The following is a 15,484-nucleotide window of genomic DNA, read 5'->3' on the forward strand; positions in this document are numbered from 1 at the left end:
CTAGCTCCCATGCTGTGATGCAATACATTTCTTCAAAATTTCTTGGCAAAGTTTTCTGGAACACAAAGCAAATTTACAAACCTATATTTCAAAAGCAGAAAGGAATATGAAGAGCATTTTATTCTGTACAAAGGTCCAAAACGTCTTGTTTTTATTATGTTTGTTTGTTTTACAAATCTCAGATAGACGACAGTAAAGCCTGAGTACCAGCCAAAAGAATTCTTTGAAATAATCCCCTTCTTCTTCATTTCAGGAGAGTATTGGATCGATCCTAACCAGGGTTGTTCTGGGGACTCATTCAAAGTGTACTGTAATTTCACAACGGGTGGGGAAACTTGCATCTACCCAGATAAGAAGTCAGAAGGAGTAAGTACCAATCGTTACTGGGTTCACTGTTGATGGTTCCTGCTGTGTTGATTCACATTTGTGACTAAAACAGGAAAAACATTGTCACATCTTTGTTTGCGTGTCTTTTCTTGCAAGATAATTACCCCACTTCATTTACATAAACTTGAACAAGGCGGCGAAGTGGTAATACACTGTTAATGAAGATCTGAGCCCCTCCCCTATGGACTCAAATGCTCGATTAATGCAGATGGTAGCTTGCTGCACCTGCTTGCTAGTGGCATTTTTTATTCCCATGCCACAGCTGTGCAGCCATTTTTAATGAGGGCATAAAGCTCCATCCAAGTCTTGGAAAATGAAGTAATGTGGGATCATTTCAGTGTGCCTATGTAAAATGCTGTCCTTCTCACAGAAAGCAGCTATGTGTAGTTATGATAGAAAATTTATGCTGACGTTCTTTCAAAATATGCATTTCTAATGTAGCTTCTTTCAAAATACACAGTTTGGATGCATTTTTATACTTTTTTTCATTTGAGAACTGTGTCAGACCATTCGGGAAATGTAAACGGTGGTGTGTAATTAAGTTCTGATCTGCAGATTAGTCTGAGAGATGAGGATCAAGCCAATTTGTATTGGAGTGCATGGAGATCAAATTTCTCAAGACCAGCTTCCTATAGTACCCCTCCATGTTATTTGTTGGATTGGGAACTGTGAGCATAAATTAAATGTGCATCTAAATGTACATCAAAGTGAATATACAGACTAGCCCAATCTTCCCCAACTTAGTGCCTTCCAGGGTGGATTGTGGGAGTTATAGTCCAACTCATCTGTAGGGTGCCAGGTTGGGGAAGGCTTAGTTGCTCTGTATTTGTTTTGAAACAGTATGCTGGACTTGATGGATCTTTGGTCTGATCCATCAGGGCCCCTCTTGTGTTGATTTACTTTACTATCAGCTATCAAATATGCAAATCAAGTATCATAACTTCTCAAAAGCAGGAAGCAAATATTCAGAGAATATCTAGCGAGTATTCATCATCAGAACTCACAGAGGAGATGTCTGAAGAGTAAATCCATAAGCTCTTAGGGAAGCTCTGAGCATTTTACATAGGATTCCCAGGCATTCTCCCTTCCAGGCAGAGGCAATACAGCTGTAATGTATGCATCTTTGCTCATTTTTAATGGCCCATCCCTCTATCTTACAGGGAGATATAACTGGTTCATTTGGAATCACAAAACCACAGCATTTGAAGGGAGTGAAAGACCATCTGGACCAAACCTCTGCCAAAAGGCAGCACATCCATAACCCGTTTCCCACAGATCTGCCTGAACAATCCAATTAATGTATTTGGTTATTTAATGTGCAATCTGAGAATTGGGTATAAATTTCTCTCCATACAGCTCCAAATTTGATTAGAACTAGGCAGAGAGCCCAGCCGTTTTGTTTTTAAAAAGGAGATTAATTTAGCAATGGTTATGTAAAACTCTGTTAATTCTTGCTTATGTAATTAGACCTCATTGTTTCTTTTCCTCTCTCACAGGTAAGGATTTCATCATGGCCAAAGGAAAATCCAGGAACTTGGTTTAGTGAATTTAAGAGAGGCAAGCTGGTAAATTACCATTTCTTTATTTTGAAATTCCTATGCAACATGGTCCATACTCAAGTGCCCAAACCCATCAAAGCCAATCGGTATGTGGAAACAAGGTTTCTGCATGTAGGTTTGCTTTTCACCAAGAGCAACACGTTGCCTTCGGCAATATAGTAATACTTGTCATTTTAGCGGCATCTGTTAGGACCTCAGTGTGGGCAGCCAGTACGCAAGGTTGTTCTCAGTGCCATGCACCCTCAGGTGCAGGCATTTTCCTTTTGGTCCTGCAGTCCTCAAGGTCAGGGCAAATGTGTACACAGTGTTCTCTCTAGTGCAAGCAGTTTCCTGCATGGGCTTCTGCTTTCTCTTGATGATTTTGCTCCTAATAGTTATTTAGTTACAACTGATTTGTAGCCCACCCCATCTCAAGAGCTTAGGTCAAGTAACAGATCTTCAGACTCAGGCTTGGCTGAGTCTTTGGAGAAAGTGTATTCCACAGTTGAGGGAAAGCTGCTGAGAATGTCTCTCAGAATGTACATAGATGGCAACATTCAGAGGGAGAAACCAATCAGTCCTAGAAGCAACGGAAAATAGGAGTGGAAGTGATTTCTTATAAGAGTTTGCCCATATAAGCGGGCCCATATAAGAGTTTGCACTAAATATCTTTGAGAACTGCTATACGTTTTTGCATGCCCTTGTTCTTATATTCCGTGTTTCCAGGAGAATGCATTCACCAGTTGGCAGCTTTTGGTATCAAGTGAATGAGGGCCTTTGATGCAAGTAAACATCTAAACCAGGCCATAGAATTACAGTAAACTGAATTTCTGCCCTTGGAAGAACTTTGTTTTTGCAAGGTTACAGTACACCGTTTGGGATGGTTTGGGGCTTCTGACAATAGCGAGTAGCCGAAATGCATAATCATGTGGTGCTGCATGCAGAAAATCTGTTTACTGCTTCATAGCTTGACTGCATTCTTAATGGAACACCAAACAGACTTGTGTCAGCTGATGTATAGGGAGGCCAGTTAATGTGTTTCTGTGTCAAATGTAATCTTGTTTTGCACTTTAAAAGGAGAACCGACCACATGTTTATGTGCCTGTTTGCGGGTTTGTGTTTTTTTTTCCCCTTTCTTTTTTCAATCTCCTCAGCTTTCCTATGTGGATGCTGAAGGCAATTCCATTAATATGGTCCAAATGACATTCCTCAAACTACTGAGTGCCTCCGCCCGACAGAACTTCACTTACAACTGTCATCAGTCAGTGGCATGGCATGATGTGTCTTCTGACAGCTATGACAAAGCACTAAGGTTCTTAGGCTCCAACGATGAAGAGATGTCTTACGACAACAATCCTTACATCAAAGCTCTTCATGATGGCTGTGCAGTAAGTATAAGCCCAGAATACTCTTTCCTGCTTAAGATGGCAGGTTAGCTTTGTAATCAAATGAGTTCTGCTTAATGCCAATCTTATGACATATACAAAGTTCTTTTTTTCTTCCTTTTTAAACATATCCTTTCACTTCTGTAGTTTGTTCTTCACTAAGGCCAATATTTTTAAAAAATATAAAACGTGTGAAGAAGAAAAAAACAATGTTAGCCATAAGGAAAGACAAAAAAACCAAAAAAAACATCAGGCAACGGGTTGTTCTAAAATGCACTGACAAGGGAACGCATTGGAGGAAGTGTACTGAGATGTGAGATAGTAATTGGAAAGCGTTTGTGAGACTCCATGGCATGCTACAGAAAAGATGAATAGCCATCATACTGCAAATGAAAGCCCCCCTCCCTCATTTTAATATAATTTCTCTCTAAAGATGATAATGGAAGTGAAAGCAGTGCTGACGCTTTCTTTTTTAAAACAAAATCTTGTATCTCCACTTCTTCATATCCGATGAGCTGCTGTTTGAAGTGGCACTGAAATCTGATAAGGATGGAAAGGTATTAAAGAAACCATGTCTGAAGTTTCATGAGTGTTGACTCATTATTCATGTAACCCTAAGAATCCCCAGTGTGTTATAATGGCACTTCTTGACTTCTGTCATGTGACTGTTTCTCCTAGACACTTAGTTCCATATGGATTATTTGGGAGGAATTTCCATTTAAATGAGCTTCTACATTGCCCCAATAAACCAACACCTTCATTGATGCAGCTTTACCTGTCAGTGGTCTGCCCTCCCTCTCCCCATCCTACTTTACCAACTCACCCAAGGGACTGAGTTTTACTTGCATCAGTTTCTACAGTTGGTGGGAACTCTAAACAGACATGGCAGCACAGATCATTGGCTCACCACAAAATGGTTTCGACATATTATCTAATCCCCATCATGGCTCAGAGCACAACAAGAGAATGGGTTATGATAAATACAGATAATGCTATCACTCTGGAATGTTCTCTGAAGTTGCTTATGACATCATTGTTTTTTCTGAGATTGGTCCCAATTAAAGTGCAAGGCACTCTTTGAGTTTTGGTTACAAGGCATAAGAAGAAGCTCAGTCAGTAGCTTCCCATCGGCTTATTAAGTTCATTTCTGGTATGAAAGTAATAACTGCTTTTCAGTTACCAAATTGCTGCTTCTACCGTTTCGCTACATGATAGCTGCTTCATTGTTGGTTTTTATCAAGAATAATCTCCAAGTTACGTTGCTGGCCTCACTGGATACTTTCCACAGGCTATCTAATTTTAGACAATCTAAGGGAAACCTACAGATGTTTACTGCATCAACCAACACCTTAGTTTAATTTTGTACATTTGTTTTTTTTACAGTCAAGAAAAGGCTATGCAAAGACTGTTCTTGAAATCAATACTCCCAAAATTGACCAAGTGCCTATTTTTGATGTGATGATCAATGACTTTGGTGATCAGAACCAGAAGTTTGGATTTGAAATTGGTCCAGTCTGTTTCCTTGGTTAAGTTTAGAGCAAAGAGAAGATCATCCACAGAAAAGATACACCTTGGTGCCACCACCAACCCACCTGATGCCACATGCAAGTTTTGAATAGGGATGGAGTCAAAAATATGTCTCACTGTGTATGTATGTCTTCTCTAGAGAACACCCACTGCCCCTGTAGGACCAGAATCACATGATTTAAACTTATTTGGCAAATTATGAAGGATCCTGTGGGAGAGATAGGCAACATAGGGTTAATTTCATGAACATCCACCCCACCTAACACTCCCATGATTTTTTGGTGCTGTAAAATTGAATGTCATGGTGCTCCTTCTATTACAACGTAAGAGGTGCTAAGAAGGTATGTTAAATAAACTGTAATTATTTGATGTACAGTACAATGCTGTCTTTTTCCGTGTCCATTTCCAAAACTTGCATGTGTCCTGAATTGAAACTGGCTCTTACATTATAATAATTCCAAAATTATGTTGTCAATACTGTGTATGTATTATGAAAAATAAAGTTGTAATTTCCAGTGAATCCAATTCCATATTTTTTCTGATTAATAATATTATTATTATTAATAATAAAAAAAATCCCTTTGTATATATTGATGTTGAAGAGCTCTGTTATTTTGAAGTCACCAACGAAACCTCAGGTGGCAAAACTGGAAACATTTTAGTAACACACTTCTCTGCCGTTACTACTTTGTGATAAGAAATTCCAAGAAGGAAAAGTGCCATTTGTTGTGCTCTTCCATGGTGCTATACCTCAGACTTCTTAACTTTCCTTTTCTGATGCCAGGATATTTCAAGATATTTTCTGTCTCTCTCTCTCTCTCTCTCTCTCTCTCTGTATACACTCACCTAAAATAAGCAGGTTTTATGTTTGGAGATGGGAAACATATGTATGATTAAATAAAACATGGCAGAAGACCTCTTCTGTGATGTAACCTTTAGCAGTGTAGAGGCTGCTGCAGCATGGGTTCTTTACCACCCTGGTAATGTTGGAAGATTTCGGCCATGTGGGAGGGGCCCATGATGTGGATCAATCCTGCACCAATGTTGTTACCCATCCCCCAAAGTGAAGCAACATTGATTCATGGAGGAGTTGCACCATGCTCTCCTTCCATATGGCTAGATCTTTGGATCTTACCAGAGCTCAACTGAGGAGTGTGTCCTGTTCTCTGGCTCCTCTACCTTATAGGTAACATCAAAAGGGGGCCTTGATGCTCTAGTCACATAGTCATCTTTTTTTTAAAAAAAAAAAAAACTCATCTGAATTTGGTCACGTAGATATTAAAATTGGATTCTAAACAATTATTTAAGGACTGTGCCACATCCATGAACTTATCTGAATTTATGCCAGGTGTACTTAAATTAAGTAAGAGCAATATATTTCCTTTTCTAATCATCAACATGATTTCCCCCCTTTAGTTTCCTGTAACTTCAGGGTGAGGCTAAGTGTCTATAGTCCTGACTGAGAAATATTTTGAACCCAAACAGAAATGGTACACCACCTGCTACTGTAGCCCTCAAAGAGAAGATGATTAGCACTGTCAGCACTGATGCATGTGCAGAATTGCCTTTTTAAAAAATATCACCAAGTACTTGTGCCTTTAACAGAAGCTTCCTAGATACCCTATTTCTTCGATTCTAAGACACACTTTTTTCCCCATAAAAACATCTCTAAAAATGGGGTGCGTCTTAGAATCGCGGGTGTGTCTTAGGGTTTTTTTTTCTGTTGGTGGTACTGAAATTACTGTGCGTCTTACAATCGATGGCATCTTACAATCGGAGAAATACGGTATTAGTATGATTTTAAAAGCTTCACCAACTGATTTCTTCAGATCAAGCTGCTAATAAAGGTCCTAGTAGAACAGATCAAGCTTCTGCTTGTTTTCTGGCTAGCTGACAATCCTAAACTGTCACGGTTGAATAAAGTCAGAGCTGATTATGTCCATACTGTGTGGGCGGTGCAGGAAAAACCCATGTGTATACCTCAAGTTCTGGATTTGTATTCCTATAATCTATTTGCTCCCCCAGTAAGAGAGATAGAGAAGTGGAAACTTGTGTCTGCTCATGGATCCCCCTTGCTGTAGTGTGGCAAATAAGTCTAGGCCATGTGATTCTACCTAGTTGCCAAGCAACCTATGAGGAAACTTACTTTCTGACCCAAACCGTTACAATCCATTTTTTTTTCCTAAATAGCTTTTTTCTGGTTTGGCCTGGCCTCAAGAGATTTTTTTCCCCCAGGTAGTCAGACATAGATATTAACTTAACAACACAAACCCCTTTGTACTTATTTTTCATAATATATGTAAGACTTGAAAAATAAATGTTTGTTACTATTTCTTATATAAATTTGTTTAAATTAATTGATATCAGATTCCACTAGTTCGTTTCCAGCTGTTTTTTTTAAATCATGCAAACATTTTATATGTAAAACAGATTTTAAAGTCAACAGTTTGCTGTTCAGAATTCCTTTTTTAAAACCAAAGTTTGTAACTGTCACCTCAAAGAGGAAAAATATACATTTTATTAATAAAATCAAGTCTTGTCTACCTGGACTGACCACTCTGTTTCTTAAACATAAAGGAAATGTTATGTCTGCTTCAGTAACACAAAGTTATTCTGGCTCTAGATAATCCATCACATGGGCTAAAGAATACAGATTAGAAGTATGCAAAGCAAATTAGTTAAAAAAAAAACAATTACATTTTTCTAAAATCTTACCTTCAAAATCTGAATGTGCTTATTTATTTTATTTCATCAGATTATAAATAAACAACTTCCCTCTAATTTGTTCAAGTTGGCATGTATAGGGCATGGCTAGATAAGGGGGGTGGAGGGCGACAATATCGCGATTTTATGATTGCAAGATCGTTGCCCTCGTCTACACGTGGCGTGCGACGTCCCAGGGAGAAGAGGACGTCACGCCCGCCATTTTGTTTTTTGTTTTTTGTATCGGGGGGAAGCGCAGGAGCGCTCCTACACAAAACATGAGGTTTTTAAGAAAACAAAACCCTCCCGCTCCCCCTCACCCCACCCCTGATGGGCACAGAGCTCCCAAGGAGCTCCGGGTCCCGGCTCCTCGCAGTTACTCCCAAGGAGCCAGGACATACCAGTGATAGTGGGCCACATGTTCCGTGGTCTCGGGATCATCGCAAGTATATGGAAAAATCAGGAAAAACAGGTAGGGCGATATCCCGGGGCAAGGGAGGGATCATCTCTCCCTGCTTCCGGGATGCCCTGTGCATCATGTGGATGCACAGGGATGATCTCGGGGCAATTCCCGGGATAAGCCCTCATCTAGCCAGTCCCATAGTGTTTCCCTACTTTAGCCACTTGTAGTTTTCAAGCCCTTTATAAGTGTAATGGAATATACTCATACCAAACGACACCCTAAATTCATGCAATTTTCTATACGGAAGTCACTTTTCGAGTAGAAAATAATATATATCTAGCATGAAGCATCTCTCAGTCTGTGATTCTTTTCATTGTGATACTTGTACTTATCAGTATGTAGAAGCAAGTACGGAGTCATATACTCTGCTTCTCTTCAAATTAGGTCTTGCGATCCAGAGGTCTATTAGTGCTCAGAGACATGCAGACATTCACTTCAATGGAGAGGGAAGCTCCCTGGGTGCAAGAAGACAAACTGGCTGATTATTTTCAAAACTCTGTAGAGCAGCAGTGGGCAACGTGTGGCCCTCCAGATGTTGGACTGCAACCCCCATCACCTCTCACCATTAACTGTGCTGGGTAAGATGGGTGGATGTTGCAGTCCAACATCAAGAGGGCCGCCAGTTCCTGAGCCCCTGCCATAGAGACTAAAGGTCATACAGACATGAGCTCTTCATCCTGTGGTACAAGCAACTATGTTTTTCACCTGCACATGTATAAGGCATTGTATGAGCCAAGAGCTTCACACATAAATCCCATTTGGATATTGCCATCCATGCAAATGAAATTGTGTGGAGGGGGAAAGCAGGACCATGCTGGCCCCATCCCCTTGCCTAACACATGCTGGAGAACATCTGTAAAGAAGCCCTTGTAGTACATGCATAGGATCACCCACGCCTGATCATGCAGGTGTTTCCCCCAACTAGCATGAACAGTAGAGGCCATGGCCTGTGGGAGACATGGGAACAGAGCTAGCCCAACTCACCTTGTCAACATGGTTACGATTGCATGGAGAAAAACATCAGAATAGGACTATCAGCCTTCATGAAAAAAAGCCCAAGCAATGTGTCCATTCCCTTCAATAAGAGCAGGAAGATGAAACACACCTTTGCCTGCCCATATCTACACATGAAACACTAGACTTACAGAATGTGTTATATGGGCCATGAGGAGGGGTGGCCTGGCACACTAGCTCCATGAGAATGGCAGTTGAGCTGTCAGGATGGTGTTTTTGCATTGAATATTGAGGCATTGTCAGAGAACAATGGTACGAAAGGCTCAGGAAGGATGAGCTATTTCCTGAAACAGAAGAATTCCTAACAGTTATACAGGATCAAGTTATAGCAACCAAGAACTACCAAAAATGCAGCATAAAAGATAACAGTGTAACACCAGATTTATGTAGGAAATGGCATCCATTCAAAGAAATAATAGACTAAGGCCACAGCTAGACCTAAGGTTTATCCTGGGATCATCCAGGGTTCATCCCTGCCTGAGCACTGGATCCCCTGTGTGTCACCTAGATGAACAGGTTTGACCCCTGGATGATCCAGGGATAAACCTTAGGTCTAGCTATGGCCCATGTTACAGCAGGATGTAAAATTCTGGCAGGAATGGACTATACGGACAGACACAATAAAACTTGCAAAAATAATTCACCAACACTTGGCCAACAAATTCAACCTCATCAAACAAACAACATCATACTATGCATAGTCACCTGAAACAATTTTGGAAAATGCAGATCATAAAATATACTGGGACAGAACGTTTCATATGGACAAGACAATACCTTGCAACTGACCAGACATAATACTTATAGACAAAAAAAGAAAAACATACACACCTCATCAACATAGCAATACCTAATTACAAAAATGTTGTAGAAAACGAAGAGGAAAAGAGAGAGAAATATACACCACTGCCCATGGAAGTTAAAGCACTATGGCAACAGGAAAAGGTCACAATTATTCCATTAGTCACATCAGACACTGGCATCACATTAAAAAAAAAAACTAAGCAGAAAACCTTTAGAAACTGGGCCTACCAAAATACATTCACATCAACATCCAGAAAGCAGTCATACTTAAAACATGCTCAGTTGTCAGGAAATTCCAGAATCACTAAAAGACAGCATGACTTGGCAAAGCCTGTCATGTCCGTCTACAAAAAACTCCCACAAGTGAGAAAAGAAATTATCATCATCATCATCATCATCATCATCATCATCATCATCATCATCATCATCATCTATCCAGGAGAAGGGATAGTAATTATGAGATTTCAGAATGCTAGGCATCTAATAGTATTACTATTAGCCACATTTTTGCAACTGCAAATATATTGGGTATAAACCCATGTCAGCAGAACTGTTCTCCTTGTCCAGAAGAGGAAATGGCAGTTAAGAAAAGGCTTGCATGTTTTCTCCTATAAGCAGAACTGTTCTTACTGAGAAATCCTGGCTTTATTAAATTCTGTGTCAAAAGAAATTGACTTTGAAAGAGTCGGATGGAACATAATCCTTAACCTTTTGACAATGAGTGGAATTAAGATTTTCATGATGATTAAAGGGTGGGGGTGGGGAGAGTTGCATAACAAAAGAAAAATAATTAACAATAGTGCTATTTTATTTAATATATTTTACTCCCAAATCAAGAGCCTTAGGTGCATCTAACATTCCTGTGAAAGCATTTTTTCAAAGTGGAGTAAGGTTTTGAATTATTATTATTATTATTATTATTATTATTATTATTATTATTATTATAAACCCAACTATCCTCAAAACATGCATTTAAATGCCTATTTCAATGTATATTTAAATCTGCATTATAACACAAAATACAGAATTAAATCTATATTTTAGTATATTTACAGTGCAAACCTATGTATGTCCATTCAGTAATAAGCCTCATTGATTTCAATGGGGCTTACTCCCAGGTAAATTGATATAGGATTGCAGTCTAAGGCTGTAATTCTATAGCCACTTACCTGGGAGTAATTTATTTATTTATTTTATTACATTTATATGTAATAAAGCTCTCTGGGCGGTTGACAACAGTTAAAAATGGTAAACATTAAAAAGTATACAATTTTTTAAAAAAAAACATCAGAAACATAAAAACAATAATATAAAAACAACAGTATAGAACTCAATGGGACTTACTTCTCAGTAAATTTGTATAGGACTGCATTGTTAAAGGCTGACAAGTACTATGTCACAACATTCGGGGAAGTGTAAAATCGGAAGAATTCAGTCTTTGCAAATCTCTATACAAAATGTCCTAAGCATCCTTAATTCGCATCTCCAAGTACACATTCCTTTGCTGACATGGAACAGCTGTTTCCATTAAAATAGGGTGACCATATAAAAAGGAGCAGTGGACACCTGTATCTTTAACAGTTGTATAGAAAAGGGAATTTCAGTAGGCGCCATTTGTAGGCATGCAGCACCTGGTAAAATTCCCTCTTCATCACAACAGTTAAAGCTGCAGGAGCCCTGCCCTCTTTTGTCTCTGGTCACTGTGGTATAGCTCCCGCAACTTTAACTGATGTGATGAATAGGGAATTTCACCAGGTGTTGCATGCATACAAATGGCGCCTGCTGAAATTCTGTTTTCTATACAACTGTTAAAAATACAGGAGCCCTGTCCTCCTTGTCATATGGTCACCCTAAATGAATGGAGAAATTGTACAGCTTTAAAAGATCAAGACAATTTCTCTGATAATAAGGCTATCCATTGTTACTAGTCATAATGGCTACACATTAGTAATTACCTCCACTGAGGGGGAGAATATGGCTTTCCATACCAAGAGGTATGGGCAAGGTCCTTGAGCGGGTGGTGGCGGGACAGCTCCAGACACTTTTGGATGAGACTGATTATCTGGATCCATTTCAGTCGGGCTTCAGGCCTGGTTTTGGCACGGAAACAGCCTTGGTCGCCCTGTATGATGACCTATGTCGGGAGAAAGACAGGGGGAGTGTAACTCTGTTGATTCTCCTTGATCTCTCAGCGGCTTTCGATACCATCGACCATGGTATCCTTCTGGAACGTCTGGCTGAGCTGGGAGTGGGGGGCACTGCATTGCAGTGGTTCCGCTCCTACTTAACAGGACGGCTCCAGAAGGTGGTGCTTGGGGGACATTGCTCGGCCCCGTGGATTCTTCAGTATGGGGTTCCACAGGGGTCGGTCTTGTCCCCCATGCTGTTTAACATGTACATGAAACCGTTGGGTGCGGTCATCCGGAGTTTTGGAGTGCGCTGTCATCACTACGCTGACGACACGCAGCTCTACTGCTCCTTTTCATCCTCATCAGGTGTGGCTGTGGATGTGCTGAACCGGTGCTTGGCTGCGACAATGGACTGGATGAGGGCTAATAAACTGAAACTCAATCCAGACAAGACTGAGCTGCTGCTGGTGGGTGGTTCCTCTGATCGGATGGGGGGTGTTCAACCGGTTCTGGATGGGGTTGCACTCCCCCTGAAGGAGCAAGTTCGTAGCTTGGGGGTTCTCCTAGAACCATCTTTGGCACTTGAGGCACAGGTGGCCTCGGTGGCACGGAGTGCCTTCTACCAACTTCGGTTGGTGGCCCAGCTACGCCCCTATCTGGATAGGGATAACCTAGCTTCAGTTGTCCATACTTTGGTAACTTCCAAATTAGATTACTGCAACGCCCTCTACATGGGGCAGCCTTTGAAGACGGTTCGGAAACTGCAGCTTGTGCAAAATGCGGCGGCCAGATTGATAGCTGGAACAGGAAGATTTGAGCATATAACACCGATTCTGGCCCGCTTGCATTGGCTGCCTATATGTTTCCGAGCCCAATTCAAGGTGCTGGTTTTAACCTATAAAGCCCTACATGGCTTGGGACCACAATACCTGATGGAACGTCTCTCCCGACATGAACCTACCCGTACACTGCGCTCAACATCTAAGGTCCTCCTCCGAGTGCCTACTCCGAGGGAAGCTCGGAGGATGGCAACAAGGGAGAGGGCCTTCTCAGTGGTTGCCCCTTGACTGTGGAATGATCTTCCCGATAAGGCTCGCCTGGCGCCAACGTTGTTATCTTTTCGGCGCCAGGTCAAGACCTTTCTCTTCTCCCAGGCATTTTAACAGTATTTTAACAGCATTTAATAACGGTAAGTTTGTTTTAATGGACCCCAGAATTGTTGTTTTAAATGAATACTGTTGTTGTTTTTATACTATTTTTATGTTTTTTAAATTTTTTGTATACTTTTAATGTCTACTATTTTTAATTGTTGTAAACCGCCTAGAGAGCTTCGTCTGCGGGGCGGTATATAAATGTAATAAAATAAATAAAAATAAATAAATAAGAGAACATGAGCAGGAGGCTGTTTGCACTCATGTTCTCCCTGTGGGTTTCTCATAGGTATTTGGTTGGCTGTTGTTGGATTACATAGTCCTTTGGAATGATCCCGGACACCTCTCCTTCTGTTTTTATGCAAAATATTTCAGGGTTTTAGAGCTATTTATTTATTTATTTATAGGGTGACCGTATGAACAGGAGGAGAGGGCTCCTGTATCTTTAACAGTTGCATAGAAAAAGGAATTTCAGCAGGTGTCATTTGTATATATGGGGAACCTAGAGGGGATCAACACTAGTCAAGTTAGAACGTGTCTTAGTGTTTTTAAGTTTGTGTTTGGTAGTATTTTGCCACATGACATATAGTTTGTGACGTTTTGTTGTTGTCTGTTCTCCGTTTTTTATTTTGAACTTCTCTGAAATAAGTCGCTCTATTTGTTATGATGTGGCCGATTTCATCGTATTAAATGGGTTTCCTGTAGTTCTTAATTAGCCAATCGCATTCCGGGGGGGGCATGTTTATGTAATTTCCGCAGACCAAAGTTGGAGCTGTTTTTTTCTTTCAAGACTCTTTCTTGCAGCCACTTCCAGTTTCACTTTTGGGAGGCTGCTTGCTGGATTGTTTGTAGGTGGAGATTGTCTCAGAGAGAAGAGGAAGTGGGAGGGGAAATTGGCAGACAGGGATAGAACAAATGGATTTATTTTCTTAGTGTGGCCAAATGGAATGCATTCCAACAGAAAGAGAAAAGTAAGTAAATGTTTTAAAAACTGCTATGTTTTAAATTGTTCAAAAACAAAATGTTCAATGACTGTAAAAACAACATTTCATATACTAGTGTAGATCCCCTCTTCATCATGACAGTTAAAGTGCAGGAGCTATACTAGAGTGACCAGATTTAAAAGAGGGCAGGGCACCTGCAGCTTTAACTGTTGTGATAAAGACAGAATTTCACCAGGTTCCCCATATATACAAATGACACCTGCTGAAATTCCCTTTTCTATGCAACTGTTAAAGATACAGGAGCCCTGTCCTCCTTTTCATAGGTCACCCTATTTTTATATGCTGCCCTTAACAAACAGCTCTCAAGGCAGCTCACACAAGAAAATAAGCTAAAAACAACAATGCTAATTAATATATTTTTAATGTCCTCAAAAAATAAAATCACAGAACTGAAATCCAAAATGCCATGTTTAGATTACAGCCCAAGACCTGCAAGGAACCACATGATTTGGGCCAGACATCAGTTTGACTGGCATAAACTACACCCACGGAAAAGATGCTGTGTCTATTTATATTTCTAATTAGTGCATGTGTGTTTCCTCTTTGAAGCCAAAAGGGACGTGTACATACATCACTAGGCTACAAGATTGGCTTTGATTCAGCAGCTCTGAAACATATACTGAAAAAAATCTTGTGCGCAGGGACTCCTTGTTCTCTTTTATGTTGACGTTACATCTCCCCTCTAAAACTGAAGAAGACCCTGCAGATGGGGAAGGGGGGTTGTAACCACTGTTATAAATATATTTGTAATACTCCAATTTACATTTATTGCTCTGTAATTGTAAACCCCAGCTGAGACCAATATTCTATGGATGAAACAATACCACTGTTTGGGGCCTGGTTACAGTTCATTAAATTTAGATAGCAGTGAACACGGAGATGGATTAGAATTGAAAAAAAGGAAAGGGAAGAACTTTGCTAATTTAAACTGCAAACTGCAGAATATCAAATACAGAACATACTATAAAAACACAAGAGGCTCGAGATAACTTTTTATGTGCACCGTAGAAGTGATTCCAGCTACAAGCAGCAAAACATTACAACCGCGATAGAAGATGTGGAGGGTGGTGGTGGTAATATTTAAGCTAACCAGAAGCAATCAATCTATACACTTAAGAGCATCGTTCAGCCAAAATTAAACATTCCTTGGTCTCAGTGGACTTGGTGAGTTAAGTACTTGCTTAAAGTTGGCTCAATCATCCCATAAATTAATAATTATCTAATTGTTTAACTTGAAACTCACACAATCAAATGCAGGACTATTAGTGCTGGATCTGAAAATTAAGTAGGTATTTGGGACTGGCAGAAAACACCTCACTGTCATGGCCCCAGGGTTTGGGGGATGAGCTCTGTGGCATTCCCACCTCTTTTCTAGTGAG

The 15,484-nt window shown here is 40.2% G+C and overlaps 1 protein-coding gene across 4 annotated transcripts in view; it reads left to right on the top strand.

Moving 5' to 3' along the window:
* COL11A1 (collagen type XI alpha 1 chain) overlaps nt 1–5,427 on the top strand; it is a 301,741-nt gene extending 296,314 nt beyond the window's left edge. For all 4 annotated transcript variants that reach the window (XM_063135577.1, XM_063135570.1, XM_063135593.1 and 1 more), the window contains 4 exons: nt 254–366; nt 1,884–1,952; nt 3,080–3,313; nt 4,694–5,427. In XM_063135577.1, the coding sequence (XP_062991647.1) occupies nt 254–366; nt 1,884–1,952; nt 3,080–3,313; nt 4,694–4,840 (563 nt within the window). In that variant the 3' untranslated portion in view covers nt 4,841–5,427. The remainder of the gene's footprint in view (nt 1–253; nt 367–1,883; nt 1,953–3,079; nt 3,314–4,693) is intronic.
* Nucleotides 5,428–15,484: the final 10,057 nt, after the last annotated feature.

The sequence above is a fragment of the Elgaria multicarinata genome, chromosome 1 (assembly GCF_023053635.1).
Source record: "Elgaria multicarinata webbii isolate HBS135686 ecotype San Diego chromosome 1, rElgMul1.1.pri, whole genome shotgun sequence".
NCBI lineage: Eukaryota > Metazoa > Chordata > Lepidosauria > Squamata > Anguidae > Elgaria > Elgaria multicarinata.